This window comes from Opisthocomus hoazin, chromosome 20, assembly GCF_030867145.1.
Source record: "Opisthocomus hoazin isolate bOpiHoa1 chromosome 20, bOpiHoa1.hap1, whole genome shotgun sequence".
Lineage (NCBI taxonomy): Eukaryota > Metazoa > Chordata > Aves > Opisthocomiformes > Opisthocomidae > Opisthocomus > Opisthocomus hoazin.
In genome coordinates this window covers 13,553,601-13,565,615 of record NC_134433.1, presented here as the reverse complement: position 1 = coordinate 13,565,615, position 12,015 = coordinate 13,553,601, and the positions used below count along the sequence as shown (strand labels likewise).

Below are 12,015 nucleotides of genomic sequence, written 5' to 3'. Positions count from 1 at the left end.
GTCACATTTCGAGTGCAGCAGGGCCTCTGTGGAGGCTCCAGGATCTTTCAGGAAAACACCAGATAAATACTGAGCACATCAAATAAAAAAGTCCTGCAGCGATTACATGAAGAACCAGCCTTATTAGCTCATCATCCATTCAGCAGAAACTCATCCCTATCAGCGCACTGCCCAGAACTGTATTACTCCTATGCCTCCAAGTCTTAAAAGGCAAGGGTCACTCCTCTTCCCCAAGGAGACGGTTCCTCCATTTCAAGACCACTTTTTATTCTTCATTTTTTTTCTCCCTGAGTTCTGGCCCTAATCCTGCTGCTTTCCACCCTCCATAGTTTCCACAAGAGCTGAATGAGCTTCATTTTGCCAGACACAACTCCTCAAATTGGCAGGTTGTTTCCACTTTTCCATGCAATTATGCAAGCACCTCTCCTGCTTATACCAGTGTAAAAGATAACTCGACTGCCAGCTGCTCTGGATGAAAAAAAAAAGGTGTTTTTCCATCTCCTGGGTTTTTGCAATGGCCTGATCTCAGAGCAGAAATGATGGGGCTGAGGAAGAAGGTAATGGGAAATCAGCTGTCTTTTGTTTGAGGGATTGCACCTACAGCATTTCTCCACCTGACCAATGCAGATACCAGCTCTCCTGGCAGCTCAGCAGCCATTTCAAACAGTGGGTCACAGTTTCCGATGGAAAGTACAATACTGGCTCACGTGGGACACAGAGTAGGCAACGCTGCAACTTACCGCCTCTACTGCAGAAAAAGGAAGCCCCAAGTATTTCTTCACATTCATTACGACGCACTTATAAGCTCACGTTTATATGAGAAATGAGCTCCCTGTTCTGCTGCTGAAGAAACCCTTTGCCCCCGCACTGTCAGTCATGGTGTCCAGCCTCACGGTGCTGCCAGGCGCAGGAGGGACATGGGTGCGCTGCTGCAAGGCGACAGCCACGGGGTAGCAAAGAGAGCTGCCAGTTCATCTCTCCGCATCAGTGCTAAAATTCACTGCATGTGGTTCGCAGAACTACAAACCCTTTAACACTGCCCAGGGCGTGAGGACGGGTGTCCCCCCCCCTCACACAGGCAAGCACAAGCTGTCAAACATTTCTGTCAAGGACCTCTGCAGATACTCCTGTATTCAGGCAGCGTCTGTACTACACAAAATATTTTATTAAAAAAACCCTAATACCTAAAATAACATTTTTCTGGAGTTAACATCTCGGAGGATATTAAAGCTGTCTGCCAGCATTATTGCAAAGTGTTATTGAAATTGCCCTGGCAGGCAGCTCCCCATGCAACGCCGTGCTGCTGGGAAGCACTGCACAGTGGGCAGGCTGCCAGGCCCCCTCCTCGCTGCCTGCGCAGCTTTTCCTCCGGGGAACCGGCTCCTCCTGTGCCGCCAGCCTTCCCCTCCTGGCACCATCAGAACCAGGACCTCTCACCTGCAGGGAAAGCGGCTGCAGAGCTGAGCCGGGCAGAGAGCGAAGCCCCATTGCAAGCAGGGGGGCTGCACTTCTGGCTAAGAGTTCTCAGAGCAAAGGTTTGGCTTTGGGCTTTGCTGTCTTAAAGGCAGCTTCGCTACTTCCCCAAAGCTCTGTGGGAGAGGTTGGGGACTATATATAAATACTGCTAATAACAACCCATACATACCAGGCTTTTTGCTACAAAATCCAAATCTTAGCTCTGAGAATCATTCTGACCATCCCATGCCCAATTCCCTCAGCAAATGCACTCCCGTGCCACTTGGTCATCATCCTTTTTTGGCTTCCTGGATTCATAAAATCCATTGCTTTAGAACTGCTTCTTCCTCCACAAATCCTTTAAAAATGCTGGAAGTCAGGATTTATTTGGAGCAGGCCCCAGTGAATCAGTGGAGGTGACTTTAGCTGCCTTCCCTTCTGCCATTCAGCAGTTCAGAGAGAATCAGCACAAGAGGAGGAAAATATTAATGACACAGAGGCACTCACACCGCAGGAGCAGCCCTGTCTGCTCTCATTTCCTCTGCTGCCAATAAGAATGTATTTTACCCACTGCACCAATGTTTCCCTTTAAGGTAATTTTTCTCCCAAAGCTCCCAGACCTTCTGCTGGCACTTTCCAGAGCCCAGAAGTCATAAATCTGGTGCTCCAGCAGTTGCTGATATATCAATAAGAGTCGCTGGACGGCTGTACTTTCAGAGAACGCAACAGATTTATCCCTCTCAATCTCCAGCTGACTGAAAAAAAGCTCATTAAAAAAATATGCGGAGATAAAACTTGCAAGAAAAGCACTATTCCCACAGAGAATGGGTCACTCATCGAGGGCCTGAACCCCGGCGGCTGCTGCCAGAGCTCGTGATTCTTCTGACACGTGGTTCAACCTCCGAGCCAGAGGTACCAGAGCCTTGTGGCACGGAGAGCTGCAGGGAATGGTGGAGGACTGCCAGGCTGCACTTAACCCCAGCAGCAGAGGATGTGGGGAGGCAGCAGGGAAAGGGGCCCTTCGCTGGGGTTGAGCTCTAATATTAAATGCATGCATTGGGCACGGGCACACCTGCTATGGTTAGAGTCAGCCACGCTCCCTCCTGCTGCCCATTGCAAGGCAGAGCTCAGTCCCTGCACACACAAAGCTTGGCATTTCTTACAGCTGACAAAAATACAGAAAAAAAGCCACATGGACACGCTCGGGCACCCTGCAGCAACAGCTCCGAACAGACACACGTGCCCAGCACAGCCAAGACGCGCTGCATGAGCGGGCTGAGCACGAGCCTTTGAGCACCCGTACCATCAGCCTTTGCAAACGTGACCTCCAGAGAGTGGGGAGGCCGACTGCTCCCGGTCACTGTGGGTGGCAGGGTCAGAGAGGAAGAGTTTTACTACAACCCAAGTGTCTCACTGAATGCAGCTCCCACACTACATCACGCCCAGAGCTGCCCGCAGTTGCAGGGACATCTCCAAGCAGGAGGAGGGGACCAGACCCATCTGCTCTCCCCTTTAGAAGCAGCACACGTGCAGCTTCAGCGCTGCCCAAACTTATAGAGAAGTCGGACGACTCCTCGGTGGCCTGCAAAGCACTTGATGTGCCCCAGCACGCTCCTTTCTGCTCCGTCACTTGGGGATTTGGCCTCCAGCACACAGACGCCGGACGAACCCGCTGCGTTGCCCTGCCCAGCTGCTGCTCCTGTGCCTCCGACAGCGCCGAGCCCAGCACGTCGCATTGCTTGGCAACAGGACCAGAGCACATTGCAACGGGAGAAACCACCGGAGACCGAGCAGAGCAGCAGGCAGCCCTCATGCCAAACAGTGCAACAGCTCAGGGATCACACTTCTTTTTTTTCCACCCAAATGGTTTACATTTTTTTCTGCAGAACTCAGAGTTCAGAGGAAGGAAAGCCCTGCTGCTTACAGCTCCCCACCCTCTGATGGCCCCATCCTGTCTGACCCTGTGCAGAAACCCACCCACATTCCACCACATGGAGCAGAGCTGCTCCCCAGCACAAGAAATATTACTGCTATTCTCCCCTTGACAATACATTTGTGCCTTAACTAATAGCAGGGTTCCCATGGCAACTGCTTGTTTATTACAGAAAAACTAAATGCAACGGCAAATCCCAGTGTCAGTGAGCGCAAGAGAAATAATGGGTGTGTAAAAATAAAACTTCTTCCTGGTGGGTTTGGCTTTTCTTCCAAGAGGTACATTCCCGTGGTCCCGAGGTTCCACTGCTTTCCCACCCTTCTGCAGCAGGCACAGCCAGAGCGGTCAGTACCCAGGGCCTGGCACTGATCCCCGCAGTCGGAGGGGAAAAGGGACCCCTGAGGTTTGCCCCATCCCTGCCGAAAAGCAGCTCCTGGCATGGAGAATGTTGAAGGGACAACTGTGGCTCCTCTCTCCCAGGCTGTCCAGGGGCTGTGTCGGGACATGGCTGCACCTGTACTGGTCCCACCTGACTTGAATCCCTTAAGAGCAGAGAGACATCTCCTTCAGCGCCTCGGGAGGCAAGCAGCGGGGTTAGACACGGCTGGCCAAGATAACGGAAACCCCACCGAGAGCAGCCTGTCAGAGTCAGGCACGTTAAATGCCAGAGCTCGTTCCCCAGAACATCCTGCCAAACAAGCAACGGGGCTTTGCTCAGTGCCGAAAGGACGTGTTCAGACGCGGGCGTACGAGGTGTGAGCTGACAAATGCTATCAGCCAGGCAGAGGTAAGGCAGGCTGCCTTGTCAGCCACGGCCTCGTAAAGCCCAGTCCAGGCCCAGTTGCAGATTCACGCCGGCAATATCGCAGCTACATCATCTCCACGGGGGAAGATGGCTGCCCTGCACATCGTAGAGGTTTTGGATGACAAACAGCAGAAGCCCCAGCACTGACAAGTGAAAAAAAGTTAAATAGAGGGGCGAGATGTACAAGCTCCCAGCTTCAGAGATGAATTACAGCCCGCAGCGCCCATTGAAAGCTATCCAGAGGACAGACTGCCTAACAGAGAAGGGCAACAAGGAAAGAAAGCACCAGAAAATAAAACCATAAGTTAATATTATCGCACCCATAAAACAGCAGCCAGCTGAAAATCAGAGCAGAGGGAGAAAGGCAGATCACCACCCACATCAAAGCTTACCAAAGGCCACTTTCCTGTCCTCCACCTGCTCCTTCCGATATTTAGGGGGAGGCCTTCTCCCAAAACAAAACTCAACTAAAAAGCTGAACTAAAAAGCAGGCCAACTCTAGGCTCAACATCTTTGACTTGTAATGTTTTCTGTATCATGTGAGCACAATTCTACCTCATCAATTGGTTCATTTGCTAAGACAACTCCTTCCAAGCGTCTCCTGGAGGGAAGTACAACCATCTATTACTGATCTAATTTGTCTTTAATTACAACAGTTACAGTAGGGTTGGGAGTGCTTTCCTAGCTGGGCCCTGAAGAGGAGGTTTGTAAACCTGAGTCTCCTGAGTCCTCTTTATTAAAAGGTTATTTCCCCCTGCACTACTGATAAGATTTATCTTGATAGTGAAGAGTGTATGCTGCTGCTACGCTGAAGAGGGCTTCTCCAATTGAGAGGATCTAATAGCAAAAGACAGAAGGGGAGAGAAGCCAGACAGTTCTGCGAATCCACACCAGCAAGAAATGAAGAGAAATCAAAGCAGAATGGCAGCAGCTTTAATTCTGCAGCATCCATTCGCTGCTGTGCTAATGACCCTGAGTGCTCAGCTCCTCAACGCCGAGCTGCTGTTTCCCCCCAGCTGGCTCTAGGCACAGCACTGGAGTGGGCATATGAGCAGCGACAGGGTGGGCAGATGGAAGAGAGGGGGAGAAAAAAGCCCTACAAGGTAGTGTTGTGAATGGGATCCAACACAGCAGCAATTCAAGATGCCACATGTGATACAATGGTCTACTTCAATCAAGATCTACCTCAAGGAACAGGCATGCGAGTGCTGAAGCTAATAAATCTTCAAGCCTGTCAGTGCTCTGGTTCCAGCCTTGCACAGGGTTAACTTAATCAACAGCTTCTGGGAGACACATTTAAAGAACAGTTCAGCACTGAGCTCTCCATGCTGCAAACCTCAGCCCCCTTTCCAAGGCCTGGCGAGGGAGCTTCACCCTTTGCCAGTCTCACCTGCTCATCAAGCACAAAAGGACACAGCCAGTATCAGCTCGCTCCTGCCCACTGACTACAGAAGAGTGTCTCTCCCCATTTGCTCCAGGCCCTGGGAGGACCCCCAGGGAGATGCTGGGGGTGTCATTTCTAACCCAGCTCAAAGCAGCTTGAGGTGTCTGCCCAATGGTGCTCTGTGGAGCAGCAGAAGCAAGCAGCAAGCAGCTCAGGGAGGGAGGGAACGAGACCAGTCTTTTGACAGCCTCGGCTGCACAACGATGTCCATCAGTGGCAACAGCCTACACAATTCAGCAGGAGGAGCTCTTTGGGCTGCGACTGCAGACAAGTGTGCTTCACAGCTCATCCCTCCCTTGGCAATCCCAGCAAAACGGTGGGGGCTGCAAGGAATGGAGGAAAGCAAGGGTGGACTGAAAAAAAGGGAGTCCAGGAGGACTGAGGCTAGTCTGGGCCACCAATGTGTACTTAAATAACAATGAAACCTGAAAAACACACCACACCATACAACCCTCACCACTGCCCACACAGGTAACGCCACGTCTCGCTGGCTATCCCTTACCTATAACAGAGCACCTCCCCTGTCAGCTGAATCCTGCTAGCAACAGCAGAAGCCAGGTCCTTCTCCCCTCCTCCCCACCCGCTCCCTGCGCACAGAGCAGACAGCCAACCTTTTCCCCTGGTCCAGGTGAAGGATCGGCTGGTCCCAGCACCCTCTGCGTCCGGCACAGCTGGCTCGCTTTGCCGAGGCTGCGAGTGCACCTCCCCACATTTGCCGCTGCTCTTCAAAGGCATGATGTACTTGGGCAGCCCTTTGTAGAACCACGCACCAGACCTCTTCCAAACCTGTTGGAGACACAGACACAACACCTGAAGCCTGGGTTTTTACAGCAAGAGAGCACAGCCAGCGCCAAATGAGCTCCCCACCAAGCTCGGCCCAGCCAGCCCCTCTGAGCTACCCTGACCCCACTCCAACACAGCCTGCAGGCACAGCACCTTCCAGCTCACATAGTCCAGCAGTTCCCACACCCTGCATCTACCACAGCATCCCAAATTCCTCCCTGCATGTTGTCAGCCCAGCTTCACCTCAGTCCTTCTTCCACCACTAAAAAATCACAGATCTGAGTAAGCAACAGGCACAGACTGAAGGAGGAGCAGAGGGTGATCGTGCAAACCACAGAGCTTCTTATGTTCTCTGAGTAAAGACTAGATATTTCTCTGATGCCATGCCTGAGTCACACGCATGTTCCCAGGCTTACTTCAAGGATATTGGGATGAAGTTCCCTGGCCTGTACTAAGCAGCAGGCAGTTCAGATTCTGCATCTGTTGCTTTCCCATTGAGAATCCACAAAAAGAAAAGCTTCCTGGAGGGAGCAGGCACATGCCATGGGTGGCAACAGCAACAGCACATGCTCTGCTCAGAGTAAAACAAGTCTTGCGCTGGCTGGAGGGGCATCACATCCTGACAAGTCTCTCCTCCTGGGCCAGGTCCCTCAGCCTCGATCACTTTACTTCCAAGAGAGTCAAAGACCGGCAGCAGCTGGAGGATGTGGGCAGCAATGCCAGGACAGCAGAAACGCTGTCTCCTGCGGCACCAAATGGCACAACCTTGGTGTTCTTTTCACAGAGCAATTCAGGCTAAGCCAGATCATTTAACAATTGTGCTTGAAAACCCCAGAACGAGAAGAACAACACTCAAATAACCTGAACTTGCAGTAGCAAACGGACTGTGAGTGCTAAACTGTAATATCTCCTGTAAGAACGCACTCTACTCTCCAATTTAGTTTTAATGCAGCTTATGATGAAGGAGCTCTATTAAGTATATTTAATATAAAGCCTGCTGTGAGCCAGAGGAAGAGAAAAGGATGGCAGCTCAGACAAGGAGAAATGGCCTCTAAAAACCTGATTCTTTTGTGCCTTCCGGCAGCCTAATAATGAGCTAATGAGACAAGGAGGGCAAAAAAAAGTTAATGTAGTAAAAATATCATTTTCTATTTCATGCAATGGAGTACAAACTTCGCACTTCTGTTCAGAGTGAAGATCATCAGTGTTTCTACTGCAAGTTCCCAAGCTTTTTGCATATAGTATCACCATGATAGCAATGAGTGCAAATGCAGCTATCCCTAATTACAGCAATATGTTTGCAATTTGCATTTAGGGCTTAATCAAAGCAGAGGGCAGTGACAACACCTGGCACTCAAGAGAAGTTCTTCTGATGCAGGCATAAAAAGCAGGACACCACCATCACCATTTCTCTGATGGGAGGAGATTGCTCAGCAGGTTGCCCAGTTCCTAGCCCAGAGCCATCAACACAGAGAACTAAAATCTCCCTTTGGGGTCTTGAAACGCAAGTGAAAGTGACCCGAATTCAGAGGGGAACCTGGAAGCATGCTTTTTAAACGAAGAGCCCCCAGCAGAAGAAAGCAGAGTATCACTGTGGCCTAGCATGCACATCAGTTACTGTAAGAGTGCAAGAGAGAAGCTCGTGTGCACCACAGTAGGATGCAGAAACCAGGAGATGAGAGCACCCTGCAATTACACCAACACTTTCCGTCTGGATAACAGCCCAGCAGGACAGCGAGGCTGCCATCCAACTGAAAAGCTGGGAAGCCAGTTCCCCAAAAGAGAGAAGACTGCAAGTTCTTTTCTACAGAGGAGGCCCTGGCAGGCAGGACACTTCAGCTCCTTCACCAGCACACCAACAGCCAAAAACAGTGACCCAGCCAGCCAAGGCACAAGCTGACGTAGCTCCTTCCGTCCCCTCTGCTAGCAACTAAGGACTGCGCAGCACTTGGTACAGCTTGTACAACAGCACTCGTCAGTGCACCACAGAGACCCTGGAGGAACCTGCTCTGCTGTGCCCGCAAAACCAAGACTCGGGAAATGCAGTCTGTTTTTTAAATCTGGGACAGATGTCTCTGCATGGAGCTTATCCCCCTGCAGCTCAGGTAACCATACACGACGCAAGTGCTGCAGGCTGGCAAGCCCTGGTCTCCCTTGTCTTAGGAAGGTGGGAGGCCTCGGGCACGGCTGCACACGCAGGATCACAGAATCACAGAATGGTAGGGGTTGGAAGGGCCCTCTGTGGGTCACCCAGTCCAACCCCCTGCCAAAGCAGGGTCACCCAGAGCAGGCTGCACAGGACCTTGTCCAGGCGGGTCTTGAGTATCTCCAGAGAAGGAGACTCCACAACCTCCCTGGGCAGCCTGTGCCAGGGCTCCGTCACCAAACAGGGACCGCTGCAGCCACGGAGATCGCACCCCGGCCAGGGCCGTGGCTTGAGGAGGGCAGGCTGTCCGTCCCCTGCCGCACACCGGGTACCTGGGCACACAGAGCTTCTCTGCACAAACTGCTGAGAGCAACCCTCTCTTACAGTTTTTCTCTGAACAGAACTTGCAACATCTGTAATTTAATTTGAAGCACTGAAGAGACCTATTATCTTCAGGCTAACTACAATTTAGGCACACAATAAAACCAATCAGACACAGCAAGGACTGCTGTAAGAAAAGACTGGTCACTCACACTTTTCTCACCACTCCAAAGCAAGTGCAGTTATAGAAAGAGTTAATGATATAATACACACAGCTCTGATGCAGTAATACTAGTATAAACTTGATTCTCTGCATACATATTCACTTTAAATTGGTGCTTCTAATAGAGTTTGGTCTCGTTACAGCAGTACTGAAACTGTTTTCAGATCAGCCCTAAAATAGCTGCAGCAAGATGCTCTCCCCTATGTTAATTCTGTACCTCTGCTCCCCACAGGTTAGCAGTGTGCCCCATCCAAAACGACCGCGTTAACGTTCTCCTCTGCACATCGGCACACCGGTTCGTTTTAGCATCCGTGCAGCAAAACAAATCAATGTCACTGACTGCCGTTGATAGCAGTTTCATTGATCGCCAAGAGTGGCCCAACAGCAAAGTTCTCGCTTGATTTTAAATTAATAAATCCATAACAGCATTTCAAGAATATAACTCCTGTTTATTAGCAGGAGTTTGCTCTTTCCAAGGAGGAGAGAGCTTTGCTCCCACCAGTACTGTTGGCACGCATGGTGAAATCCTGCCCCATGGCAGCCTGAGTGTGAGCGGAGCTGGAATTTCATCGGCAAGAGGGACAGCCAGCCACTGCCAGCTTCCTGCAACAACTCAAATTTTTGTTGTCCCTTGCTGTGAGCGCTTGACAGAGGGGAGTAAAGATCTGTACCTGCATTATCCCAGATCAGGACAGGATGGCCCAGCGCGTGGCTCAGGACAGAGCAGCCACACCATGGTTCACCGACTGCAGCTGCTCCTGGCCCGCTGCACTCAAATGGGCCCAGCCAAACACAACCAAAATCCACGCTAAATATTGACTTCCTTCAGCCTCCTGTCCTTCTGCCTCCCCTGACACATAAACTACCGTAAAGCGAAGTGGGGGAGGACACAGGGGAGAAGAGCTACTTTAGCAACAGACTCCCTTTTTTATTACTTCAAACCAATTTAACAGCCATGACCATGACAAGTCCAGAGAGCTCAATGCCTTTTATAACCCTGATAATATTCCTATTAAAGTTGCATCAAGCCATCATTACAGCTACTGGATGAGACAGTCAGAAGCAGACGTGTGTTTTTATCTAGCACATTCAAGTGGAGCCTGTAAATGGGACCTAACGGAGAACCACTGGGCCCTGATGAAAAGCATGTTACTGCTCAAATTTCTCCCTTCTCTTTCTCCTTCTCTGAACATACAAGTGCTAAAACAAGCTCTTAAACAGAGAAAATATTAGGACTTGCTCCTGAAGGGACGTGGTCACAGCTGAAGGTATCATAACAAACACTTGTGGCCCCCCCCCAGAATTTGCTTCACCAAGCCATGAGTCCCCCAAACAGATGCTTAGAAAGGGTCTTGGCTGCAAAGCCACATTTTGCTCTACCACCTTCTGCTCGCCACGCAGTAGCTGTTCTCGTGCTGCAAGCCCCTTCCTTCGCAGCAGCCTGGGCTGTGCGAGAGGAAAACAGCTACCTTTCGCTTCCCATGCCGACACCAGCATTATTGGCTCAATCCCCCAGCAGCCGAAAGGTGGGGGAGCAGCTTCTCGTGGGCTACAATGCTTAACGAAGAGAAAGGCACCTGCAAATGCAACCCCCCTGGGAGGACTTCGTTGCCATTGCCTTCACGCAGCACATGCCCACACACTCACTTTGTCCCAGCTCTCCACCATGGCTCTGGCACGCTGCAAACCACTGGCAGGGAGAAAGAGCAAGCGCTCTTCAGCTTCGTTATTTGCATTCATCTGCTTTTCCATAACACAGAGATTTCCAATTACATTATTTACAGCAATCTGTTGTCAACTCCCACATTCAGCACTTGAGGATGAAGAAAATTAAAAGGCAGTGAAATTGCTATTCGGAGCTTTGTTTCCGGAATAGCAAAATCTATCACACCTCTGACCCCAACGTTTCTCAAGCTGCAACGGCTGCCAGCCTTCAACGATTTATCATTCCCCTCTCAATCAGGCCTCTTTTTTTTCCCATGGCTCTATTCTAGAGGACACTATTTTGAGTCTAACCACTTTCTACCACCCCCCAAAATAATACGGCAGGCTATTGATGAGTTCTTTGAATTGCAAACAGGTGCACATCACTTCCATTCAATCCAGAGTCACCCAAAATAAACACTCCCCTCCATCAGCATGGTATTTTGCCAAGAAATCATCATGGCAGGCAGGAATAATCCCAGACTACGTTGGTTTATAATGTTCAAAATGGTACGAGCATATATGTGAAAAGGGAAGCCCTGGGGGCAAAAGGGGAGGAGACAACTCTGTTCTTCCAGCACTGTAACCTTCCTCTGCATGGTTTATTGTGATAAACCAAGAAATTCAGCCAGCCATGAAAATGCCGTTTAGTGGAGAAGAAATTAAAGGGAAAGTGAAGCAGAGGGGGCAAATTAAAACTTTAACAGGTCCCTGATAGCTGACACTCGCTTTCACATTCGATGGGGTTTAAAAAAAAGCTATCTCCCCCTACCCTACTTAAACCGTTTTTATTATCGCTACAATTTTGGATGTGTCAATTCAAATGTAAATGTGCACAAACGCTTCCAAGAGGATTTTAATTACGATGATAGCATCGCTAATTATGGATATAAAAAAAATATATCTATAAAGTGGTAATGCAGGAAGGTGCTTTGCAGAACCTGGTGGTATCAGTCAAAACAAGGCTGTGCAGAGAGTTAAGCAGCTGGGCAGGGATTTGACAAAACACAGCAGGTCCCATTTCCCCTTCAGGCCAGGGGGTAACAGGCAGAATTCAGCCGCACGTGACTAACTCAACATGGGCACTGCTGCCCAAGCTGTTATCAAGCTCACGTGCTCTGCCAGAGGCCTGGCAGCAGGGAACCGTTCCAGTCGTATCACAGCTCCTCCCAGGCAGTTTTACTCCTCAGATAGCCGCTGC

The 12,015-nt window shown here is 50.3% G+C and overlaps 1 protein-coding gene across 3 annotated transcripts in view; it reads right to left on the bottom strand.

Moving 5' to 3' along the window:
* The window catches only part of RPH3AL (rabphilin 3A like (without C2 domains)), a 51,553-nt gene that overhangs the window by 19,514 nt on the left and 20,024 nt on the right, over positions 1–12,015 (bottom strand). For 2 of the 3 annotated variants that reach the window (XM_075440565.1, XM_075440566.1), the window contains exon 6: positions 6,249–6,423. The exons of the other annotated variant lie outside the window; for it this stretch is intronic. In XM_075440565.1, the coding sequence (XP_075296680.1) occupies positions 6,249–6,423 (175 nt within the window). The remainder of the gene's footprint in view (positions 1–6,248; positions 6,424–12,015) is intronic. 3 annotated transcript variants of the gene reach the window in all.